This window comes from Podarcis filfolensis, assembly GCF_964270895.1.
Source record: "Podarcis filfolensis genome assembly, chromosome: 12".
In the NCBI taxonomy this organism is placed as follows: domain Eukaryota; kingdom Metazoa; phylum Chordata; class Lepidosauria; order Squamata; family Lacertidae; genus Podarcis; species Podarcis filfolensis.
In genome coordinates, this window is record NC_139614.1 from 20,954,588 (window position 1) to 20,979,325 (window position 24,738).

The window sequence follows — 24,738 nt, forward strand, 5'->3', positions numbered from 1 at the left end:
GTTAAAATCAAATATTTGTTTTATTAAGATCATGTCCAGGTATGTGTGCAAGGTTGCACATCTCAGGGGAGGATTTGTCGTAAGGGAGAAAAGGCTTGTCTATAACAGATGGGAGTTTCTTTACAGACACCGTGACATTTCTTTCAAAATGCACAACTTTCCCCTTTGGTGTTAGGCAAAGAGGAAGCACACTTTGGTGTTATGCAGAGAGGAAACACAGAATATGACAGACTGCTCAGTCTGCATGTGCCAGTGTAAATTTTCCCTGTAACAAAAAATAAAACTACAGTTGCATGCAACAGGTGGCCAAGGGTCTATAATTAGACCTGTAGCTTGAAGAATATAAAATGATAGGAAAGAATAGATAATCTTTTCAGTTTTCAGGCAGCATCTATAAATCTTTATTACATATTGATGAACTGATCTTTCTACTGAGCAGTAAATGCCTTCATTTTTTTTAATGTGACAACTAATTTTGGTTCTCTAACCATTACTGTCTATTCATAAATAAAGTAATTATCCTTTTGTCTTTTCTAATGGGATATGTTGTCATCTGGCTCTGATGGTGTTTTGTGCTGTATGTGACTGTCTTATTTATTTTATGGAGTGCTACTAATGAAAGGCAAATAAACTTTAAAAAAAATTAATTCTAAAATATTGTAATTTCTGAGTACTGTAATAGGCTAACTTGTAAAGGAACAGTTCTTTCAAGTACATGGGCAATTGCTTCTGAAGACTGTGTGGTACCAAATACTTTCTTATCTACTCGCCCACTCACTCCTTTCCTCTGTGCTCACCAAATTTGCTACAACAAAACTGACAGGAAGTGCAAGGAGTGCAGCTTGATAACAAAAAGTCAGACAATTACGAAGTATTTTATTCAGTGAACATGTGGTGAAGAACAATGAAAATAATCTTGCAGAATATGTTTTAATTTTAGTCATTTGATCATTTGAAAAGCTTCATCAAGGCAGTCAACCCAGCTGGCTAAAAAAGAGGCAAGACTACAGAGAAAGACAGATGCTGCTTCTGAGCCGAGCTTTCCAAAATAAATAACACAATACAAAATCCAAAAAATAAAAATAATAAAATTACTCTGACACAGTTCCAAACTTTACACAACAGCGGCTTAACAAGAGACCACTTATTGTGCCATTCGCTTTTCTCTCTTTAGTTTTGAGATCTAGGATGCAAGTAGATGTTAATTTGTTTTGCATTTTAATAAACAGTACAATGGTTGGTGGCAAATTAATTCATACAATTTAGCACCCTTTGTCAGTTTTTGTGTCATTTTTAAGTGAGAGCACTGATGCAGAGCTCAGCCAGCAAAGCGTAACAGCGGCAGGCTGATGCCTATTTATATTTTATTAGCATCTATCTCATCCATTAACTTCCCCAAACTCTATCAACTTAATTTGTAAGCCTCATAGTTTATTCTCTTTCAGATTAACTCCTTTTATCATTTCATTTGGAAATATGTGGCATCTGTAGGACTCCTCACAGCACTGAAATCTTTAATTTTTTATGTATCTTGCAACATGTGAAAGCTCCCCCCTCGGTTGATATGAAGCTCTTTGTGCAATGAATGTTTATGAGAAGCTGGTGAGAAGTTTGTCGCTTAGAACACCTGTCAAACTTCTGCACATTGATCAAGAGCTGTGGCTGAAATCAGAAGCTAATGAGAGCATTTCTTCCCCTTTTAAAGCTATTCCTTTTCTCAAGAAAAGCTACATCTGATCTTTAGAAATGTACAGTTGCTGTCTCTAGTAAGTTTTCCTTGTATCACTTTGCATGAACTGCTGACAAGGAATGTTCAGTTCACAGCTTTTTCTTGACAATTTATCTGCAGAGGTGAATATTTGAATGAAATATGGACAGGTCTTCTCTTTTTCATCCATGTATTCCAAATGTGTATATATAATTATATAATTGACTAGTTAAATTTTATTGTAGTTGGGCATTACTGAAGTCGATAAAAGGGTTTGAAAGGGTCAGATATTTTCCTATTTCCAAGCTGTACAGATTGCATTTTAGTATTTGGCCTGTCTCCCTTTTCTTTTTTACTGCTGGCCTTCTGGGATTACTTTTTTTCTTTTGGCGCTGTTCCATTTGCCATTGTTGCTTCCCTTATACCTGCATCATTCTAAGTGTAGGTATGTACAGTCTGGTAATTGGAAGGAATTTGATTTTGGTGGTACTTTTTATTGTATTTGCATAGGCCAGGGGCAGAAGCCTTATGGGCCAAGTAGCTGCTCATAGGCCTTGCTTTGCTTGCCAATAGTTCACATGTAACACTAAACTTTGTTTAGAACAGGGATGTTCAACTTCCAAGAGACTGCGATCTCCTCCAATTAAAAAAAAACAACTGGCAATGATCTATCCATTGTATTGACCATAGTTGTTGAGATTTTTGTGGGTAGGAAGACTCAAAGCTTTTTTTGGACCTGTTGGACATCCCTGGTTTGGGATAACTATCGTTTGAGTTAATCCAGCCCAGGAAGCTGATCATGACTTGCTGTCATATAAACCATGGTTTGTTTTAACTGTGTCTTGCAGTGGGTCAGAGTCCAACTGGGTTTGTTCTTAACTGTGAATTGTTTGGTTACCTTGCCCCATTCAAGCTGGAAAACAAACAGATTTGGAGGAACAAGCCATGGCTTGTTTACTCATCTGTGAGATGATATCTCACATGGCTCACGGTTTGCTGAACTAACAATGTTTAAAACAAGCCATGGCTCAACATATGTGAGTGCTGCCACTGTATTAAGGAAATTCTATACCAACTGGGATGTGTTTATTTCTGCTTATAATACAGTGGTACCTCAGGTTAAGTACTTAATTCGTTCCGGAGGTCCGTTCTTAACCTGAAGCACCACTTTAGCTAATGGGGCCTCCTGGTGCCGCCGGAACATGATTTCTGTTCTCATCCTGAAGCAAAGTTCTTAACCCAAGGTGCTATTTCTGGGTTAGCAGAGTCTGTAACCTGAAGCGTATGTAACCTGAAGCATATGTAACCCGAGGTACCATTGTATGTAGTTGTAAAATAATGCCCTCTACATTATTGGTAGGAGATGGAATATATTTGTGTGGTGAGATATTCGTCTTCTTTCTTGTTCTTTGAGCTCAGTCCTCTCCTGGTCTATCAGAACTTTGCCTTTATTTCAGATTCTGGCTCAGCTTCTTTTCTGGATTGTTTTTGTTAAGCATCTGCTGGTGACTGCTAAAAGTATTTGTCATAGTTGCTGCATTAGCTGATATTCCATGGTATTTGCTGAAACATATAATAAACTGAAAAAGCAGGCCTGTAAACTGGGCATAGTGCAGTTTAGGGGCTTTGGTTGATCACTGTTTTGTCCCATGAGAAAAGCCATAAACCATCTTCCTAGCCAGTGTGTGCTCATATTATTTAAATATACTTTAGGGAAATCTCTCTGTCCCCAATACAACTACTCAACTAGTAAGAAATGAGAACAAAGGCAAGGAGGAAAATAATTTATGTTGAAATTATACACTTGTGTAAGCCAAATCTTATACTGCTGAGATACACATTTTTTCTAATGTCTTTAACTGTCTTACCTAATTATTACACGTTTGGGTAATAATGTTCCTGAACATTACTAGTGATGACTCTTCTAATACATTCACAAAATGAAGAGGCAAAAATATATGTGCTGCCTAATTTGCAGTTCATGCTTTTCCAGTACCCTGTTTATTCTCTCTAAAGTTTTAGATATTATAATAAAAGTAAGCACGAGGAATTCATCTTTGTGGAAATTCCAGATTTGTCTTGAATATTTAATACTGATTTGTTTAATGGTGTTATTTATTATGCTCCTTCAAAGTTAAAAGAGAAACTGGGAATGTCACTTAACATATATCAAGAAAAAAAGCATGAAATATTTACTTGTCTTTTTTTCTTCCCTGGATCCTAGTCTCAGTCAATGTCTCTGAGGTTTTGTGTGCCTATAGGTTCTTAAACTTTTCTGTTCTCACTCCCTATCTCTTGTTTGTTGTTGTTGGTTTTTTTAAAAAAGACTACCATTTAGGTTTATTTCATAGTATTCCTGTTTAGGATAGCTTCATTCATGCAGCACAGCAGACATAGATTTTAGGTAGATCCAGACTCATTAATTTAGTACGTCAATCAATGTAGTAGTGGTTGTTTCAGGAATTGTTAATGGCTTTATTTTTCAGTGCTCCCTGGACACAATAACTCACAGTAAATGTATCTGTGAGTGAAACTGGGAGACAGGCTGTGCCACGCTAGATAAGATTAAAAGTAGATTGCAAGTTTTATTGAGCATACTAAATAGCAATGCTATTTATTATTTAGGAACAATGCTATCCCTGCCTTATTATTCCAGCCTAGAAACTGATCTGATTACTTGTCATGGTTTGATCCTAAACTGACAAAGCAAGTTTTGAAAAGTAGTGCTGATCTTGCAATCAGTAGATGTCAACAATGTATGCCTGAAAAAAAGAGGGTGAGTTCTTTATGGCCTGGTTTGTACAAAATACCAAGTCATTGTTTATTTAGCAAACCATGAGTTAACCCACAGATAGTCATACAAACCATGGCTTATTTCTCCATATATTTCCCGCTTGGCTCATGTCTGTAGTTTGGTAAGCATCTGATCTGGTCAAAGAAACTTGTGGCTAAGGAGGCATACTTGGTTCATATGTAACACCAAGACATAGCTAAACCAAGGTTGTAAGCCAGCAACTAGCCATAACTTCATATTGTGATTTATTGACAGGAAGCAAACTATAATTAAGCTGCTGGGCTGGGTTCACACATAACACTAAACCATAGTTTTAAAAAAAACAATAGTTTAAGGTTATGGGTGAATCAGGCTGTATATGGAGGGGTAGGTGGTGGTAACTGTAAACATAAGGACTGTTCATTTTGGATCATGATGCTTAGGACTGGGGCTTAGTCTGAGGAGGTTGATATGCTCTTCAGCATGATAGCCTTTTAGAATATTGCTTATTTTGCTGTGATGCCATTTCTAATACATTTATCTGTATCCCAGGAAGGCATAGAATAATGAGTATGATAAAGTTCATTTAGTTACTCATTGTAGATATTTTTCCAGTTCGCAAGTAACCCTGAGTCAAACCATGACTTAGTTTGGACAAGTAAATGGACAGGCAGCTAGAGAGAGAAGATAATTGCTGCATTGTTCCTCTCTGGCTGCTTTCCTGATGTTCTGTGCTATAGTATGTTGTCTGAATCTGGGCTTGTGGTTTAGTTCTTTCCAGACAAACCATGACCTGTAACCAAGGTTTGTCCTGTGGTTTATGGTTTGCCTAGAAGAGTTAAACCACAATTCCAGGTTCAGATGACATGCTAAGCTAAACCATGGCTTAACTCGGCATAGCACAGTGACTGGGGAGGAGTTCAGTGGGCACAGTCTTCTTTTCTGGAGCCCAAACATTTGTGCTAAGCCATGGTTTGACTTAGTGTGATGTGTGACCTTGGGCAGTGAATTTGGAATTCTGCCTGCATATAATTCATTTTTGGTTTAGGGACTAGTTAGAACTAGTTCTTAGGAGGTATTCAGTTTACAAGGGGAAAGTTTCACATGCATGGTTTTATACCCTTGCTCTGTTATTTATCAATACAGAATATTTGCTAGTGTTTGAGGGCAATCAGGAGAGGAGCATTGCCTCTTTTATGTCTTGAGCGATACATATGAAATTTTAGGGATATGACAGAGGAAGGCTGTGGCATATTTGTGTGAACACTGAACAGCTGGTTGTGTTTCCTGCAGATGTTCTCAAACTCTGACCATTTTTAGTAATGCAGCATAGCTAGGTACATAGAAAACGGTATTATTTAGAAACTTCCAGTTACCTGTTCTCCCTCTGACCCCAAGGTTATATTTCTACATCTTCATCATGAAAAGACAAGTTTCTCAGAGTGTGAACCATTGTGGTGCTGTGTGTAGAGTTTGGGACCTGGATGTGCAAAATTGCCTTGGCTTTTGAATAGAGCCTTCCAACTATACCCCTTTACTGTGGTACCCTGTGATCACACCTGTTTTTGAGGTGGGTGTGATGCACCACTTTACCCCCACCTGATATTAGGCTAAAAGGATTCCACCCAGTCTAGTGATGCCTCCCTGGGCCTGGGGCCTGCCGCAACGGGCCACAACAACCGTCCTCCCCTGGGTAAGCGGCCATTTACTGGAGAAGAGTTTGAATCCAAGCCACAACCTAAAACAGATGGTTGAATTGTCCTGGACTGAAGCAAAGTGTATGTTGGCCATGTGCTTCTGCAGAGTCCAGTCTAACCTACTCATGTATCAGTTCTTGACAAATACCTTGATGAATACTGGTCAGACCCTCCTTCACCAGCCCAGGGTTGTGAAAAGGGCATGAAATGACTGTAACTGACAAGAGACTCTCTCCTGCCTTGCTTGACTCACCCGTCCTTTCGGTTGGCTGTGCATAGACTGCCCAAGTTCAGAAAAAGGGTTTAATTATTTTACTCCTAGAAGACTAGACATGGGGGAGCTGAGATGGGATGATACCTGTGATTCTGTGATACAGCCCATGTATCCTTAATGCAGTGTTTAGGCCTAGCAGTTATGGCTAACGCTTCTATTGACTTTAGGTAATCAATGGTGCCAACAGTTGGGTGTACTACTGTATCATCAGAGAGAGAACCTATCTTCTGCTGATTGTGCCTATATACAGTTCTCTGTTTCAGAGCCGCCATCCCCTAACTGTCAGAAGCAGGGTTGTTGTTTTTTTTGGGGGGTGTTATATAGGAAGAACAGGCCTGTGAAAATTGGGTGCCACACCTTGCATGAACAGAATGCTTTCCACTAAGACAAAGACACAATTGAATAAAATCCTGAGCAGAGTGCTATAAAAGGAAGAAAGGTTTTTTTTAAAGAATAAAAATAAAATAAAAAAGCAATTAAAGTTTTCAACACCCACCTCCAAATTTGTTTTGTATGCTTGGCACAGGGTCAGCCTGTTTTGACAGGCAGCTTGGTTACTTATATCTTACAGCACATGCATTCCATAACTTAGTGGATTTTGTTATGAATTTTACTTCATTTGTATGCTGTGACAGAACTGTGAGTTGTATTATTCTTCAGTATATGCATTTCTTCAGTTTTCCCCTCTCTATTTAAAGAAATAATGATGTTGTGTCCTGTGCTCCTCAATCAGAAGCTCCATTGTATATTCCTGGAATATGGTTTTTGCAGGTTAAGAGAAACTGTGGCAGGAGTATAGGGCAGCAGCTACCTATCCTATTATTATTTAAATTATGCCTCTTATTATTAGTTCTGAATATGTATTAGTTTTTATTATAACTTCTTTTATTATTCAGAAAGAGAGAGCCATACATTCTTATGGGAAATGCAGGAGAGGAAAAAATACTTTTTAAAGAGCCTACTGTCTTTCATACAGACTGTATTCCTCAGGGTTTTACATAGAAGAAGAGCTTGCTTCAAGAACCTTCATACCTTTCGTAAGCCCTTATTCTTGTTGATGTTGAATAGTAGCTAGGTACACTGAAACTCCCTCAAGATCACAATCTGTAGCAGTATGAGTAGGAAGGAAATTAAAGAGGCAAACACTGAGAAATGGAATCAACATGGTGATTGATTGTGTGTGTGTGTGAGTGTGAGTGTGTGAATGCAGACTGGAGTATTTGATGAATCACCTTTAGATTGGAAGCTCTTCTGGCCTCTGGACTCTCAGGGACTGTTTTGTTGTTTACACAGAAATCCAGAATTTGGCTTTGCCCATTGTACACTGCATTTGCCCAAATAATAATTGCATTGTAATCTGAAATACAAACATTGTTAAGGAATATGAGGGGAATTTAGTATTTAAAACCTTTGTTTTACTAAAACTTTGCAGCTGTAGCTTTTGCTGCTTTAGGTGTCTTCTTAGTTTATGAGTAACATTTACTTAAGTTGGTAGGGTGATTAAAACAACTTTGTTTAAGAAATCTGGAGATGCAAAGATTATAGCTTTAAAGGTCAGCTATGATGAAGGGCAAGTTAGAAATGCACCAAATGAAATGTAATTTAAGCATTTAGGTATCCTGGCTGATAGCTGTTGGAGATGTGAAATTCATCTACTTTGGCCACAGTCCTTAGCCAGTGCACCTTTTGGGAGGGAGGTTTAAACTATAGTAAATTTATTTGTGGAGAAGGCTTTGGATATTGGAGATGTGAATCAAGTAATTGGTCACATACTGGTTAAGCAGGGTGGAAGAACAGGGGAGATGGTTTTGTAGCAGTGTGGTCACAGCTAAAAGAATACTGTAATTCTGCAGCATTGGGGATCCCAGGTGATGCCTAATATTAAAGGTTGGATGTATGACCTCCTGTAACAGGATGTGTATGAAATGGCCCTTTTTAATAAAATGCAAAAAATGAAACTTTTGAAAGATCTGATGTGGATTTTTAGAATTGTTTGCAGAATAACATCTAGAGCCATAAATTAGGGGAACAGTATTTTCTTTTTTTCTTTTGTGCTTAGCATTACTGCTACTAATAGCGGACTTATTCTTATTGCTGTTAGAGTTGCCATTAATATATACCATAAACAAACAAATGCACCCAACAGGTATGTATTTAGCTACTTTGCAGAAGTGCCTTTTTGTTACTAAAGAGAATGTAGATATTTAAAAACTCAACATAACGCTTACATAATATAATTCAGGTTTATTTATCAGTCTCTCTCTTTTTGGTTCCAGCTGAGCTACTGGGATCATCAGCAATCAGGCTCTCTTCCTTGCGTGATCTTCCTGCTCAGCTGCAAGAATTGTACCAGCAGGGTTTCATCTTGGCTGCTGTCCATCCCTTTGTGCAGCCAACTAATGAGAATGAGAGGACTCCCCAGGAACAAATCTTCAGGGCTGTACTGATCAAGAAAACAGAAAGGTAAAGCTCAAGATAGTGAGCAGGGAATAAAAATAGACAATGAGATTTCCTGCTGAGATTTGACCTAGATCAGGAAATAATAGCAGTGTCATGTTAATATTTGCTGTGCAAGCCTTGGGTATTTTCATAGGCTTAGCATGTTTTGCGTGTTTTATGATCCATCTGCAGCTTGGCAGCAGTGTCTGAGGATAACAAGCTGAAATGTGTTTCATATTTTGGAATACAGTACACTGTCACCAGGAAACAACCAATCCTGGGCAGAAGTTTGAGAGGCTGGCTTGTTCTTTTCCTCTTTTAGTGTAATAATTTTATTTTGTTAACATGCATCTAGAAAAACCATTTGGTTTTGATAATCATTTTTCCATTGTCTGTATAGCTGGTGGTATTATATAGGCAGTGCTATTTAAAAAGAAGTTGAAAATTTGCAATTATATTAGAATTCAACCCCCACTACACCTATAAAATAATTTTCTTGCTAAATATAGACACATCACAGCAAGAGATTTTTTTTGTTTTGCTTTGATTTCATTTCAGTGCAGATAAGCAGCGCATTTTAATGCAACCTATGTTCAAAGGAGATTAGGAGTGAGACAGAACTTTAAAAAAAGCTCTCGTGAGTTGGTTAAACTTCAGACCTTGAGGACATGAGATATCTCAGTTTTTGTGAAGTTGATCAGCAGAAGAATTGTTCACCATGTAAATGTGTCATTAGATGATATTTGTGGTTGCTCGTCCCTTAAGTCAGTTGGCCATAAGCAGAGGATGCAGAGGAGAAGTCAGTCTTGCATTTCACATTGATTGAAATGCAGCCCTTCTATTTTCATTACAGGGAGGCAAATGTCAGTGACCCCTCCTTGCTGCAGACCACACACCAGCTGCCCCCTAGGCCAAACCAGCATCCATATGGGTGTAGTGTAAGCTTTCTCCTCTGCAGCTTAGCCTTCCAAGGGTTAAAAATAAGCTGACTCGGTTCTTAGAGAGGAGAGGAAATTAATGTGGGAAGGAGAAATCATTTTACAAAGGAAATACTATTTTCTCCCTCTCTCCACCCCCAAAGTCTTTTCCATAGCCTTGTATCACCATTGAAATCAAAAAGCCTTTTCCTTCCTGGCTGGAGTGAAGTGACTCCTGTCACTCCCAAGCTCTGCATGGTGATCTCTTCTTGGATCTGGTGAGCTCCCACACCCAGTCTTCGTGCATTTGGGTGAAGGGGAGTCCCAGGACTGCAGGAAGGAGGGTGCATAGGAAGATCTGCAAGGCAGGAAAGCAAGGAGAGGACTAGGAGACCCGGAGGGGTGGGGGGAAGAGATGCCCAGATTCCAACACCGGGCAGTGAATGGAAGCACAACTGGTTGGGAGGGTGTGGGGGCCTAAGAAGAGCAGGTCAGACCCTACCTCCATTTCATCCCATAGAATAGGAATACCCCACAACACCCACATCAGGGAGTGAAGCTTCAGCCTTTCCTCTACCTGTGCTGTTTCCAGGTGGAGCAAGGAAAGGTCGCTTTGTTTAACACTAAATAATTTAATGTGTAAAGAAAGGAAGAATATTTTTTCTATAAGTAACCTAGGTTTTCTATATATGTGCATAATGTCATGCTTCCCAGTAGATTCAGGTCTCTCATCGGTGCAGGCAGATTTACAGTCCAAACACAACAACAGCCCTAGAACGAAACAAGGTCAAGCACATAGAATCAGTCTAGATCCATCCACGATCCAGAAGGAAGCTCAGAAATGGGGCTTTTCTCCTCCATAGAACAATGAGAGAAAACCAACCTCTAGTCTGTAATGGGCAGATAATGCATAGCCTCTCACCCTGCTTCTAATGCAGTCACCGGGAAGAAATTTACAGTTGCTGGTAGTGACTCCTTTTGTGAAATTAGCGGTAAGAATGGGGAGACAAAATGAGCGTTGGATCTGAAGGTGTTCCATTTTCAGTGTTCTTTCACCAGTGTAGCTGCTGCTTCTCCCACTATTGTTTCTACACCAGTAATTGAATATTTAAGCCCATGTGGGTTGTTCCAACATAGCTAGTAAAAATAAAAAATGCAGAATAAGCACGGATAATTGGGAAACACTGGCCTGCGAGTGCTCCAGTGGGAAAATAGCCTCTACCAAAGGTATCGTGGACTTTGAAGAAGCACAAACTCAGGACGAATGGGAGAATCGAGCTAAGAGGAAGTCACGTTTGGCCAGTGGCAGAGCTTCATTCTCTGGCATCGGGGTGAAGAGCAGGCAGGGCCGGGGCTGTGGTGTGCAGCCCACAGGGGCATGGCGTACGTCCTGGGGGTGTGGCGCCCAGCGTGGGTGGGGGGAACAGCCGCAATGGCACCCTACCCAGATCGTGCTACCCCACACCCCTCTACCTCCACCAGTGCATTTGGCAAATCCTCACCGTGATCAACTTCCACCCGGAAACCTATGTCCCTACTGTGGAAGGACATGTGGATCCAGAATTGGCCTCCACAGTCACTTACGGACACTTCGCTAATACCATATTCATGGAAGACAATCTTACTCGGCCACAAGTGATCGCCAAAGAAGAAAGAGGGAGTAAAGGTGCAGGGTATGCTCAGGCTACTGAGGTGCATAGCTTGCCTGGCTAACCCTGTTTCCACAGTAACCCACATAGGTAGAAGTTATCAATGTGTTATCAATGTGGGAGTAAGCACAAGAGACAGTGGTGGTCTAATCAAAATCTCAGATGCTGCAGTTTTCCATTAAGAAACAAAGAAGAAGAGGTAGTTGTAGCAACCTGGTTCCAATATGAATTTTTATGCCAAAAATGTAAAGAGGCTACCATCATAAAAGAGAGGGGAATAGAATAAACTAAGGTGGGCAATACTTTGACACTAGAGGCTATGTAGTTTGACAGCTGTTCCCTTTTTGGTTATGTGCAATATAAAACATGTAGCTATGGTGGGTAAACTGCCTGTGTTAATAAGAAGCTTGATAAACAAAAGAGAGCACATGCAATTTTAGTCTTTAAGCAGAGCATTTTATCACAAATCGGATTGCTTGTAGCCAAACAGCTAGGTGGAAACAAAATGTCTAATTTTGACATTTTGCTGAAGAGGCTGCAGCTAGTACTAATTTTCATCTGGCATATGCAAAAACCTTAAGATTACTGGAGGCTCAGTTGTAAGTGCAAATTCATTAGCAGAACTTGCATGCCCTAAGAATTTAGCTAGGACTTCCTGCTATTTTCAGCAGTCCTGATTACAAATTCTGACAAATTGCATGATGTGATAAAAAGCTTTTAGTCTTTATTTGTGGAGCACAGCACAGTTTCTGTTAAGTCCTCTCCACACACCCAGAATTGTTTGATTTCTCCTTATTCTCTTGTACAAGTACTACATGCATCTCTGCCTCCCCCCCCCCCCCCCAATTTTATGCAGTGTGGGATCAGGATTGTTTGATATGGTTTTATTCACTATATGCAATGTATAGCATATAATAATGTAATCCTTGAATTAATATGTGCTGGCATTGGTATTTTGATTTTTGTTGCAGCTTATTTGTAAGCTGACAGTTGAAGACTTCGAAACTCTATTTTTGCATCTTGGAAAAGTGTCACTGAAATGAATGCCAATTCTACTGTGTTGCTACTGACTTGATACAGTCATCTCTGGTGATTGCACACCTTGCATTTCACATTATTTTGGAAGTGTCCTCACATGAAAAGAATGCCCCATATGGAAAGCTAACACACTTTTTCTCTTGACATACATACATGTTTTTCACATGGGGACAGTTTTAAATAAATGAGCTGTTGCCTGAAATCTGAGGTGGTGCAGTCAGATGACACACTGTACTAAGTTAGGGACAACTTTACGATTCATCAGTCATTGTGAATTGTAATAATATTGACGAATCTAAGAAGAAATCCTTAGTCTTTCCCCACCCCCCACCCCCGCGATCAAATGTGAGGAGAGAGAAAGATACAGAGTGAGAGATCAGATGGAATTATTAATTGGGTCATTACGGAGTGTGGTAGGTAGCATGCTCTCATGTGAGCTTATTTTTCAGGGCATATATGTTGTGGTGGATAACATTGCTCTTTTCTTATGATCAAATGGTGTTAAGCATATGAACCTGCCCCCTTCTCCAGACAATGCAGTGCAATAATTAGTAGATGTGCAAAATGTGTTTCAGTACTGGCCAGTCAATCCCCTCCTGCCTGGGCACTCCAGCCCAGGTGAGCCCAGACCCACCCCACCTGGGAGAGATTAACATGAGTTTCTTCCAAGCTCATCCTCACTTAGTGCGGGGACACCATGTTCTCCACAAGCCTAACTATTGTTTTCCTTCTTCTTATACTGCAGGCACATACTTTCTCATTACAGGTCACCACATACAGATTACCTATACATGTTATGTTTCTTTGCATACACTGGCAAGTGTCATATAAAACATAGTGCTCAATTCTGGGATATCGTCCACTAAAAGAGAAAGGTGCAAGTACATTGATGAAGTCCCAAAGATTTTAGGTGGGGTTTCACATACTTGAAATGGCTTTTGGGTCGCTGTTTGATACACAGGTTAATGACGCTTCTCTTAGATAATACTGACCATGGGATTGCTTGCCTTCTAGCTGAACGAACTGCTATGCACTTGTAATGTTTCAGTGTTCAGTTGTGAGCTAAAATATATTCCTCAGAAGTTTTAAAGCAGACTTTACAGCTGAACACATTTAGTTTCTGTTACGTTGCGGTGATTGTGGGCATCCCAGAATATGAGTACCGGTATATGCAAACTCTCTTACTCTAGAGACTAAAGGGGATTTTTGTGTGTGTTTTTAGAAGAAAATAATCATAACAAAAACTGTGTGGTTTTATTTCTGCACTTATTTAATTGAGCAAAAAGGCACCTCAAATAACATGCTTAGCAAATGACATTTCCTCCTGGCATATTTTATGCTTCCCTTTCGTACCCTACAGCACTTAAATATTCTAGAGTTTCAATCGGTGTTTCAGATGTAGTATCATGATGTCAGTATTTTAGAGGAGTGTTTTTCAGACAGGGTACCATGAGCAATTCCCTCCAGAGGTTCCACAAAATTTTACAACCTTCCACCTCAAGCACTTTCCCCTCTTGCACCTGCCAGTCATTCCTCAAACTCAAGCTACATTGCTGAAAAGTTAATGAACCCACAGAATTACATTTGTGAAAAACATTCTGATCGTTGAATGATTTGAATAATATTCCAATTATTAATTAGCAAAAATTCTTGCCTTTGAATTTTGTAACTGTTAAATAATGTTCTTAATTGTGTTTACTGCTTTGTGGTGGGGGCAGGGAGACGTTGCTGAGATTCTGCAGGATATCACTGTATGCTGCAGTATTTCCTCTACAAAAAAACAGAGGAAGAAAGATAGAAAACGACTGTTTGCAACTAAATGTGTCATTAGAAACCCCATCAACTTTTTTAAAAGGTAATAATTGGTGTGCCCACCCCCACCGATTCCCCCCCCCCCGGACTGCCGCAAGCCAGGAGGAGAAATTTCACTGTTCCTTCCTCACCTTCAATTCTGAAAAAAATAAAATTGCATCCTACACCTACTATTATTAATTATAGGTGCCACTGGGAACTTTAAGACTAATAGCAGCTTGGGAGTAGGTGATTTTCACTGTGGCTTTGATGGTGGGAAGAGTGAAACTCCTCCACATGCTGCAGACCTGATGAAAATCATCCCCCCCAGCCCCCGCTGCCTATTGTTAAATTTTATAACCCAGTATAGTTTCTAATGACACATTCATCATCATTTGTCCTTTGACCATTAGAGTTACGGAAGTAGGAGAAATCAAATGCAAGTGCATGAACTAAGGACAGTCCAAAGATGCTTTTAGGTGGAAAGATGTGATTATCTACTCTCTCACACTCTTTTGCAGAGAAGAAGCTGCAAAGGGTGGCACCAGAACTGGCTCATTATCACCTTATGCCTCTGTTGCTTCCCAGGCATCTAGAAATAGCACATAACCATGCATGTAATGTGCAGGAAAGGCCATGATCAGAGGCTGGGTTGCATTGTAAGGAATTATCTCTAATTATGAGATGCATTATAAAGGGTGATTTCAGAATGATGATGGGGATTTTTGAGATGGCTATGAAGAGGCAGCAGATGTGAGGTTTAATCTCGGGACTGCTTGTTCACAGTGATTCTCACATGACAGAACTGATTCACACTGATTTACACTTTCAGGAAAACCCCTTACAGAAGAGGAATTGCTAGCGGGTGACAGCTTATTACAAAGCATGTTTCTCTACAAGCTTCTTTCAGTTCTAGTAAAGTGGCCAGAATAAGAAAATGAGGGCTATATGTACACACACACACACACACACACAGAGAGAGAGAGAGAGAGAGAGAGAGAGAGAGAGAGACAGAGAGAGAGAGAGAGAGAGAGAGGAGAGAGAGAGAATGAAGCAGGCTCACAAAAAGGTCCTCAGGAGCTTCAGAAAGGCATTATGACCAACTTGGTGGGTCATCTTGTTTTCTGATTATCACATAATTGCCCTCATGTGTTTTGCATAACTGTTCAACATACCTTGTTCTGTGAATTACATCATATTTACCTTGTGCCAGAACAATTTAAATAAAAGTCATTGAAGGACTTACCTTCTTTTGCATTACAGTGGTACCTCGGGTTACATATGCTTCAGGTTACATACACTTCAGGTTACAGACTCTGCTGACCCAGAAATAGTGCTTCAGGTTAAGAACTTTGCTACAGGATGAGAACAGAAATCGTGCTCTGGTGGCGCGGCGGCAGCAGGAGGCCCCATTAGCTAAAGTGGTGCTTCAGGTTAAGAACAGTTTCAGGTTAAGTACGGACCTCTGGAACGAATTAAGTACTTAACCCGAGGTACCACTGTATATCACTAGATTTCCCTTTAGCAAAACTTTTATGTTTTTTTAGTTGGAACTTCTTGAAATTCAGTGTTAATTGCTATGTTTGTCCTTTTCAGTCTAATTCTGGTTTGCCTGACATAAAGCTATTTGGTCTCATATGGTTCACCACAGGCCACCAGAATCATAGGACGCTATAGCTCATTGTGTCCAAGAAGAGTGCATAGGGCAGTATGAGGATATAGATCGGGTGTAAGGAACGTCCAGCCCTCCAGATGTTGCTGAACTACAACTCCATCAGCACCTATAAGCATAGCCAGTGGCCAGGGATGACAGGAGTTGTTGGGGGTTGGCAATTGTCTGTCTCGGGAGACAGTGGGGGAGTGTGCATTTAAGCATGAAGTCAATGCATTGGAGAATTACAATGTCTGCTGTGGTTGTAGATACCGAAACAGGAGAAACATGTTTTGTTGCAGCTGGGGCAGATGAAGGTGTCTGGATGGAGCGATGCAGGTGCACCATGACGTTTCTTCTTTCTGTGCTCTCCCAGCCGCACTGCAAAACCTATGCTGTGAATACATGGTTTTGACTGGCCTCCTTACCAGAAAAGGTGTAGTTCTTCTTTTGGTGGCTGCCATTCAAAGTGATTCTGATCTCTTGTAAAGTGGCAATGTTTATGCTGAGTGTTTTCAGCTCACTGACAATGATGGCCATCTTTCATGAGTTGTAGTTCAATAACATCTGGGAGTGCCAGAGGTTCCCCAACTCTGATGTACAGTGGTACCTCGGGTTAAGCACTTAATTCGTTCTGGAGGTCTGTTCTTAACCTGAAACTGTTCTTAACCTGAAGCACCACTTTAGCTAATGGGGCCTCCTGCTGCTGCTGCTGCGCCGCTGCTGCACAATTTCTGTTCCCATCCTGAAGCAAAGTTCTTAACCCGAGGTAATATTTCTGGATTAGCGGAGTCTGTAACCTGAAGTGTATGTAACCTGAAGCGTATGTAACCCAAGGTACCACTGTATATAGTGTTGAATTTGGATAGGGAAGACTTGAGTTTAAATTCTTTTTCAAGCTTTATAAATGACCTTGCTGGATTACAACTCCCTTTCCATTGGCCATGCTGGCTGGCGGTGATGGGAACTGTAGTTCAACAGCATCTAGAAGACCAAATTCCATACTCCTGACTTATTCTAAACTTCCTTATGGAGTTTTTAGAAGGATAAAATGGGAATACCAATGGAAGCTACTGATATGTATTCAATGATAGATCTCTGTAAAGAGTCTTACAGGCGCCTCGTCTGGATGTGGCCAAGATGTGAGTGACCGAAGACAGATGTTTCACACATACATGGGCTGTATCAAGCTAAGTCCTACACAGAGTAGGACTTAATTCACTAGGACTCACACTGGATGCAACATGTATATACACACATGCACATACACACAGAGGCGGCGACCATTTTGCACGGGGGGTTGTTCCCAGCCCCCACATGCTTCAGTGGAGCATGCACAAGCACCCCCGCCCCCTTATGCCCCCCCTTGCCCTTTTCTGGGTCCAGAAGGGCCCACACATCAGCAATTGCGTGACAATTGGATGTGCCTAAATGGTTGCCACCTGTATACTGATTCTTACAACTAATTTTAAAATATGTTTGTGTATTTTTTTGTCAGGCTGCTACTAAGCTAATCATTTTAAGCATACAGCAAGGGAAGCTGTTTTATATTGAATTGTAACAATGGTCCATCTACTTCAGTATTGTCTACACTGACTGACAGCAGCTCTCCAGAGTTTCTGACAGGATTTCCGCTCTACCTGAAGATGCCAGGGATTGAACCTAGGACCTTTTGCATGCAAAACATATGCTCTACCACTGTGCTCTGGCTCTTCCCTTGTGTATGAAATATGATTCATTTTAAACACACTTCTCTTACATCAGCAGTAAGGTAGTAGAATTAAAGTCACTAATAGAAGAGTACATACTAGCATTTACACATAGCTCCTTTCAAGCAGCTTTGTTCATTAGAGAACGTGGTGGAGACAGGAAGTACAAATGCCGTGCCCTTCCTGTTCCCTGCACTTCTTTGTATCATCTGAAATACAACATTTACCTTTTATCCTGGAGGAAGGTATAGGAGTTCTATTTCTGGCACTACGGAGACACTTGCGCTTCCTGTCCACCCTGTGTTTCTCAGTATCGGAAGCCATTCTTCAAGTCACAGTGCAAACAGTTATGAAGCCTGAAACTGCTTTACAGAATTACTCAGATTGTAGTCTTAGCAGATTTTCCCCAAATAAAAAGCTTTTCATGAAGCCAAAACGGTAATGGTATCAGAATATATATGGTTATTCACATGGACATCACTTTTTGAAGTTGTTAATGGTTTTGAAAGTTACATCACATTGGCATACTGCACGATCTGTTTTATTCAATGAATGAAAGTTGTACAGACCACGCACTGGTTCTAGAGAGTTTAGTGTCTTCACTAATACAACAGGAAGTCAAGTTCCTCTTTAAACCATTTCCTCCTACTTTGTTGCCATGTATATAAATTAAAACGTGAATTAAGGGTAAACAGAAAACAAAGAATATCAGCCTGTGTTTTGGTGGGCTAGTGCCCTGTTTGTGGCAGCATACTCTGAAGTCTTTTTTACTGACTGTGCACTCAGGGTTCGAACACACTGGTATGGTGTTTTACTAAATAGTAAATAGTACAGTGGTACCTCAGCTTCAGGTTACATACGCTTCAGGTTACAGACTCTGCTAACCCAGAAATATTACCTCGGGTTAAGAACTTTGCTTCAGGATGAGAACAGAAATTGTGCTCTGGCGGCACGGCAGCAGGAGGCCCCATTAGCTAAAGTGGTGCTTCAGGTTAAGAATAGTTTCAGGTTAAGAACAGACCTCCAGAATGAATTAAGTACTTAACCTGAGGTACCACTGTACCTTCACATTTCAAGAAAGGAGATTTTAACCAAATTTACCGAGCTGTCTTGGAAAGTGGTGGGCTTTTCTTTTTTATGGGTTTTTAAGCAGACTCTGGGTTTCTTTCAGGGATGCTTCTGCAGGGGATTACCTTCATTGGCAAGGGACCGAATCAGGTGACCTTTGATGTTCCTTCCAACTGTGAATTTGCTATTTTTAAAAATTAAGGGAACTTCCTCTTTTCTAACAAACTCTCAACCTCCGTTGCCTTCTGATAACCTCGGTTATTGTCAGGCTGTTTTGAGCTTTCTTTTCCTTTCCTTAAAAAAACAAAACAAAAAACCATGCAAATATTTGGCATGCCTGAGGAAACCCCCAAATATTGGGAAACCACCACTGTTTCAAATGTAGTTGGCACCATTTTGCTGCAAAGCTAATGGACATGGCAGTAGAAGGAATGATAATCTACAAACATTTTTTCCTCCACCTCTGGAAAAGGAAATGAATGCATCCCAAGAAATTTGAAAAGGAGCCTACGCTTCCCCTTTAACGGTGGGCATGAGTGGTCCCATGTTGTTTACAGTCCTAACGTTATAGGAAAGAGACAGGGGCATGTAGGGTAAAATGAAAATGTGACCTCTTTTTGTGGGGAGGGAAACTCTCTATAATGTCCCACAGGAAACAGTGCAGTCTTGGACTGCCTTAACAGTCATTTTCACTCTTCACTGTCCCAGTCTCATAGTTCTGAATGTGTTAGAAGCTTTGCAAGTACCTAGGGACCACCTTCATCTGTAGCGAGCAAGCATTTGGAGTGTCTGACAGCTGGTACTGATCAGTTCGGAATACTCAAAAGATTGTATGTTGTTTCCCCTGCTGTTTAGCTAATATGAAGCTACCATTTTGGCTCAAGTAGCACAGAGCTTTGCAATTCCCTTAAAACCATAGCAGCAATTTTGTACTCTTCTTCCTGTTTGAAAGAACTTGGCTGGTAAATTAAGAAGGGTGATATTTCATCGTGTGACAAAAATATAGGACCATGGCTTTAAGGCAGTAGGCAGTACATGACAACAGGGTAGTATTTTGTTAAGTTTTCTCTTTAAACGAATAAAAAAGAGAAAATTTGAATTATTTTCTGTTTTTACATTTAATCATGCAGTTCATGTTCTAATATACCTAATGTATGTTACAATGTTTAAATAACAAGTTGTAGTTTAGCCCTCTGTTTCAAAAGACTCTCATTAATAATACTTTAATAATTTCTTACTATTACAGGAAATGCATTGATCTCAGAGTTCTTGTTACACAATTGAGTGTTCTGTGTCACTGCTTGTCTAGGAACTACAATAAGTCTGAGAGATGCATAGAACATGTTAGTTTTTGGTGACTTGTCACCTGCTTATGAAAAACGCCTTCTTTTCTTTTTCTTTTCAGATCCCTGAAAAATGATGCTGTCAGTGAAGGAAATACCTTAGAGATAGAAAGTTGCTTCTCCTCAGACCACTTTCTAGATAAATCAAAGATGCCAGATCTTATAAAGAAAGTAAGTACAGTAGAAGCAAAATATTCGCAAATAACAGTACATATAGTTGCATTTGGAACTACTGATACTAAGGTACTAATGTTTACTAACCTCCAACCCCCCAATCTATGGAACACATTGTTCTGTCTTTCTGGTATATTCATCTGTTTTGTTGAAATCAAGTTCTAAAAATTAGAACTGGTGTAAGTGATACTGAGATTTACTATTTTCCTCTTAGTTGCAATATTAAGCCCTGTTTTACGTTGCTCACACCTAATGCAATTAAGCCCCAAGCTTTTTGGGCCCACAGAATGCAAAAAGGGCAGAAGATCAGGTGAGACACACTAGCTGAATCAAAATGGGCTATATATATTGTTACATGGAATCCTAATCTCTATAGCAGTGCAAGATTCCAGGGGTTCCCAGAACTAATCCAGGATTCACGGTGGATAGTGAAGTAGGTGATACTGAGCACTCATTGTAAGCCATCAATGCCTCACCACTTGTTGTGTCTTTCCTCACTCCCACCTGCACCATTGTCACCGCTTAGGCTAGCATCCTATTCTCTCTCTTCTCCCCCAAAATCAAGATTCAGCCAGGTGCCTTTATCAGCTTGCAAGCAGTGCAGAAAGGTAACATACTTCCTATGTGTTCTCTCTGTATTACCCTCCATCCGCCCCATATGGTATGTTACCTTTGGAAAGCCTCTATCAAATATTGTGGTAAAGTTCAACGTCAGGAAAAAAAATGCATTAATTATCAGGGGGGTCATTGCTAGCTCCATATCTGAGATTTGCTGTATCATTTTAGAACAGGTGTTATTCTAATGAAAATTAGAATTTTGCATGTGTCAATTATGTGTAGCAAATTAATGACTATAGAAACTGACAAGTTTTTTAAAAATACACTGAAAATAGCCATCTGTGGTGTTGTACTAGAAAAAATGTCCCCTATGAATAACATGGTGGCGCTTCTTCAGTACCCAGATTAACTTTTATATCTGCAACTATTCTCTACTCCACAGATAGTTCTTGTGGCCCTCTTGATGTTGTTGAACCAGCGGTGGCGGAAGCCGCTCGGGCGCCTAGGGCGGCGTGCCCGGGGTTTGGGGTGACCCACCCATAGGGGCAGGGCGAGCCACCCGTAGGGGAAGGGCGCACTGCGGGGCCTCCGGAGTCTGTCTGCCTCCTCCCACTCAGCCACCCTACAGCTGGGGGGGAGCCAGCAGGTGGACCGTTTGCGCAGCGCGGAGCCTGCATGCACCCAAGCCACCACTTCTCTCCCAGCAGCAGAGACATGTGGCTTGGGCATGCTGCAGGCCCTGCGGTGAGTGCCGTCCTGCATTTTGTCACCCCCCTCAGTGGTAACACCCGGGGCACACCGTACCCTCCGCATCCCTTTCCTCTGCCCTTGCGTTGAACTACAACTCTGATTCTCCCTATTGGCCATTCTGACTGAGGCTGATGAGAGTTGTAGCTCAGCAACATCTGGAAGGGCACACATTGATTACCCCTGCTAATACTACTGCACTCTGTGGCTCTCCCCTAATTCTCGTTTCAGCTGCATACTTCCTCTTCGTTTGTGTACAGCTTTCACAGAGTTCTCATTTTCCCTTGAATTAATCTGTGGCCTTTTTACAGTCGCTTGGGGAATCGTGATCTTGTGCTGATGAGTTTGAGGGAAATTGACCTTTAAATATTACTGTGAGTTGTGTGTAACATGGTGTGTGTGTGTGGTAGCAACCTACATAAAATGAGAACAGGAGGATAGAAAGTCCTTAGCCACTCCTAAACAAATGTCATATTTAGAAGTTGAAGATCAAAGGTTTTCTGAGACCAATGTCAAAGATTTACTTTTGGAGAAGTTACATTTTACACACCCATACACACCCACCGAGTTCAGTATAACTTCAAATGCATAAAATACCCTCGTGGTTTACATGGAGAAGTTATGTCTGGTTTTGATCACTAGTTAAGTGTAAAAGATAAATTAGCTGAAAACTTAAAATATATTATGAATCTGTGGGCACTGTGACCCTTATTGTTCTTGGAAGAGCAAAAATGCATCTGGGAACATGCATGCATTCTAACAGATGGGAAAGGGGTGTCTGCTGCTATATAAAAACATTTTTTATCTACAGTGAATAATGTTTCATCAAAACACAGAACAGGGAAATGATTGTATCCCAACATTTTTCATTAAACATACAGTGGTTTTTTTATATATATAAAAAAGTAAATTTCCATTGCATTCCATAATTTCTGACTAATTGTTTAAATATATAATTCTTCACTTACAGTCCAGAAAGAAACTAGATTTAACACATGGCCAGAGTGATAAAACTGTTGTGCTGTTCATTTGCTTTAAATGTTTCCTGTTATGAATGTATTCTTCATTTTTGTTCAATAATCTGAGACATTGGTCGTCATTTCTCAAAAAAAGATCCTAATACATCTTGGGTTTTTAACTTGTCTTAAAGCAAATTATTATTATTATTATTAATGGAGAAAAATTGGAACGAAAACTGCTTCTGGCCTTCAAACAGAAAAGTCTGAAATGACCCTGCTGTAATGTTACTTATTGCCCAAAGGATTTGCTATCTAAGTGATCTGAAACGCTTTGAAACCATTCCTGTCTTTCAGGAAAACACTTGTCCTTTCCTCAAAGTCTTTATAAAAGAGCATTTTTACATTTATTTCTTTGCACTTCATAATAAGGGCTTCTCTCAAAGCATTGAACTTGGGGCTTTATTTTCCGCACACTTAGAAAGCAAACAGAAACCATCTCTTTGTTTAAGGATCTTGACATAGATATAATCTAGAATAAAGCAATAAGACTGGTCAGGAGTACTCCTGCTGAGAGCTGTCTTTGGCAATAATGTTTTGAAAGCATATGTAAAACAAAGAATTGTGGAAAATAGTGCACATTGTGTATTAGGTATCATGGTGTGAAGAGCAACATATGTTCTTGGTTACACTTCTTTAAAAAAACTTTTCATTTTTACTCTGCAGTATAACTTTGGTATTCAGAAACTCACTCTGTGATTGTAGCAAAAGTATTCCGTTGTGCCTCCAGGGGACTTGATTTGCTTTTGTAATCCTTTGTCCCACATATTTTTTTTTAAAAGGTTCATCTTCCTGGCCAATGTAAAAATAGATGTGGTAGATGTGTATAGTACATGGCGCCAACATTCCAGGGCTTTCCCCCCTGAAGACTAGAAAGAAAATTTGAAGCAAACATCTGATTATGTTGCATTAATATGTGTCCCAATGATTTGTTCATTGGGACACACATTAGGGACACATTTCCTTTTAATCCAGATTTTGCATGGAGAACTTCATTGCTGAAAAGCAAAGATTGACGTCGTGTATTCAGAACATCCAAGAAAATGTGGCTCTTGGCAGGAAAAAGGCTGCCCACCTGTTCTGCATAACATGCAGTTACTACTGTGGGTGGTAAAAGCATTAGCACTCCTGAAGTGGGAATAGGGGCAAGGCTACCCACCTTGTAAAACCTTAATTTGTTAAAATGGGAATTGAATGGAGGGATGAGGCACAAAGCAGTCATTTGTTGGTTATTGAATGCGACTGTGCTCTGAACACTGACAGGCCTTATTCATCCGGGCAGTGGTGGCTGGAGCCCATTGGGACTGGTAGGGCAGAAGACAGGGAGACTGACTATAGATGGCTCAGTCATAGGTTGAGCCAACTAATTCGAGTTTTGTCCCCATCCTCCTCTCTCCCAAGTTCTACAAGGACAACACAGAGATTGCAAATGAAAATTCCTATGTGCATGGTGCTGGAGAAATATATTTCTGGACAATGAGACCAGATTTAGTTCATTACCTACAAAAGAGGGCTTTTAGAGTTCAATATTAAATGGATATGTTTACAATATCACCTCCATTTTATGACTTTAAGGAGTCACTGTCAAATGAGCAGCATGTGTTATTTATCTTCTGTAATACTCTTGCAGAACTCAGACCTAATGTAGTGGAGGTTTAGTGCTTTGGGTAGTTCTTCAGTTTGAACTTATCTTATGGATACTCAAACTTTAATATATGGGGGAAAGACCGAAAAATAAAGATTATGAACTTGAACTTCCCAACTATAAGAAATATTTAGGTATGAGATTTATTTTCAGTAGGAAATGTGCTAAACTTGATGGTGGTAGTGTTTAGTTTAAAACTTGAGCAGCTGCTGTCTCTTGGAAACAGGATTTATGTAGCTTCCTTTATAGCTACATTATGTTCACGAAGTGAACGTGTTAGAGCTGTGAATTTCTGCATTAATTCTGCCAGTGATTAAACACTGTATTCCATTCATATACATAGAATTGGTATATAACCAGCCATAGAACAAAATCTGCAGACCTGCATTGGCAACCTCCCCACCCATTTAACCGTCCAGGGGTTCTTTACCTGTACTCCCCTTACCATGTGTTCTTGGTATCTAGGATTTGGCACTCGGTCCATGGACTAACATGTGGCTATTCAGGTGTTCTTGGATTATAATCCCTGGTCATTGGCCAG

The 24,738-nt window shown here is 40.2% G+C and overlaps 1 protein-coding gene across 1 annotated transcript in view; it reads left to right on the top strand.

Annotated features, from left to right (window-relative positions):
- RFTN1 (raftlin, lipid raft linker 1) overlaps positions 1 to 24,738 on the top strand; it is a 109,192-nt gene that overhangs the window by 29,397 nt on the left and 55,057 nt on the right. Inside the window, exons 3-4 of the mRNA XM_083578050.1 lie at positions 8,729 to 8,915; positions 20,120 to 20,228. Of these exons, the coding sequence (XP_083434176.1) occupies positions 8,729 to 8,915; positions 20,120 to 20,228 (296 nt within the window). The remainder of the gene's footprint in view (positions 1 to 8,728; positions 8,916 to 20,119; positions 20,229 to 24,738) is intronic.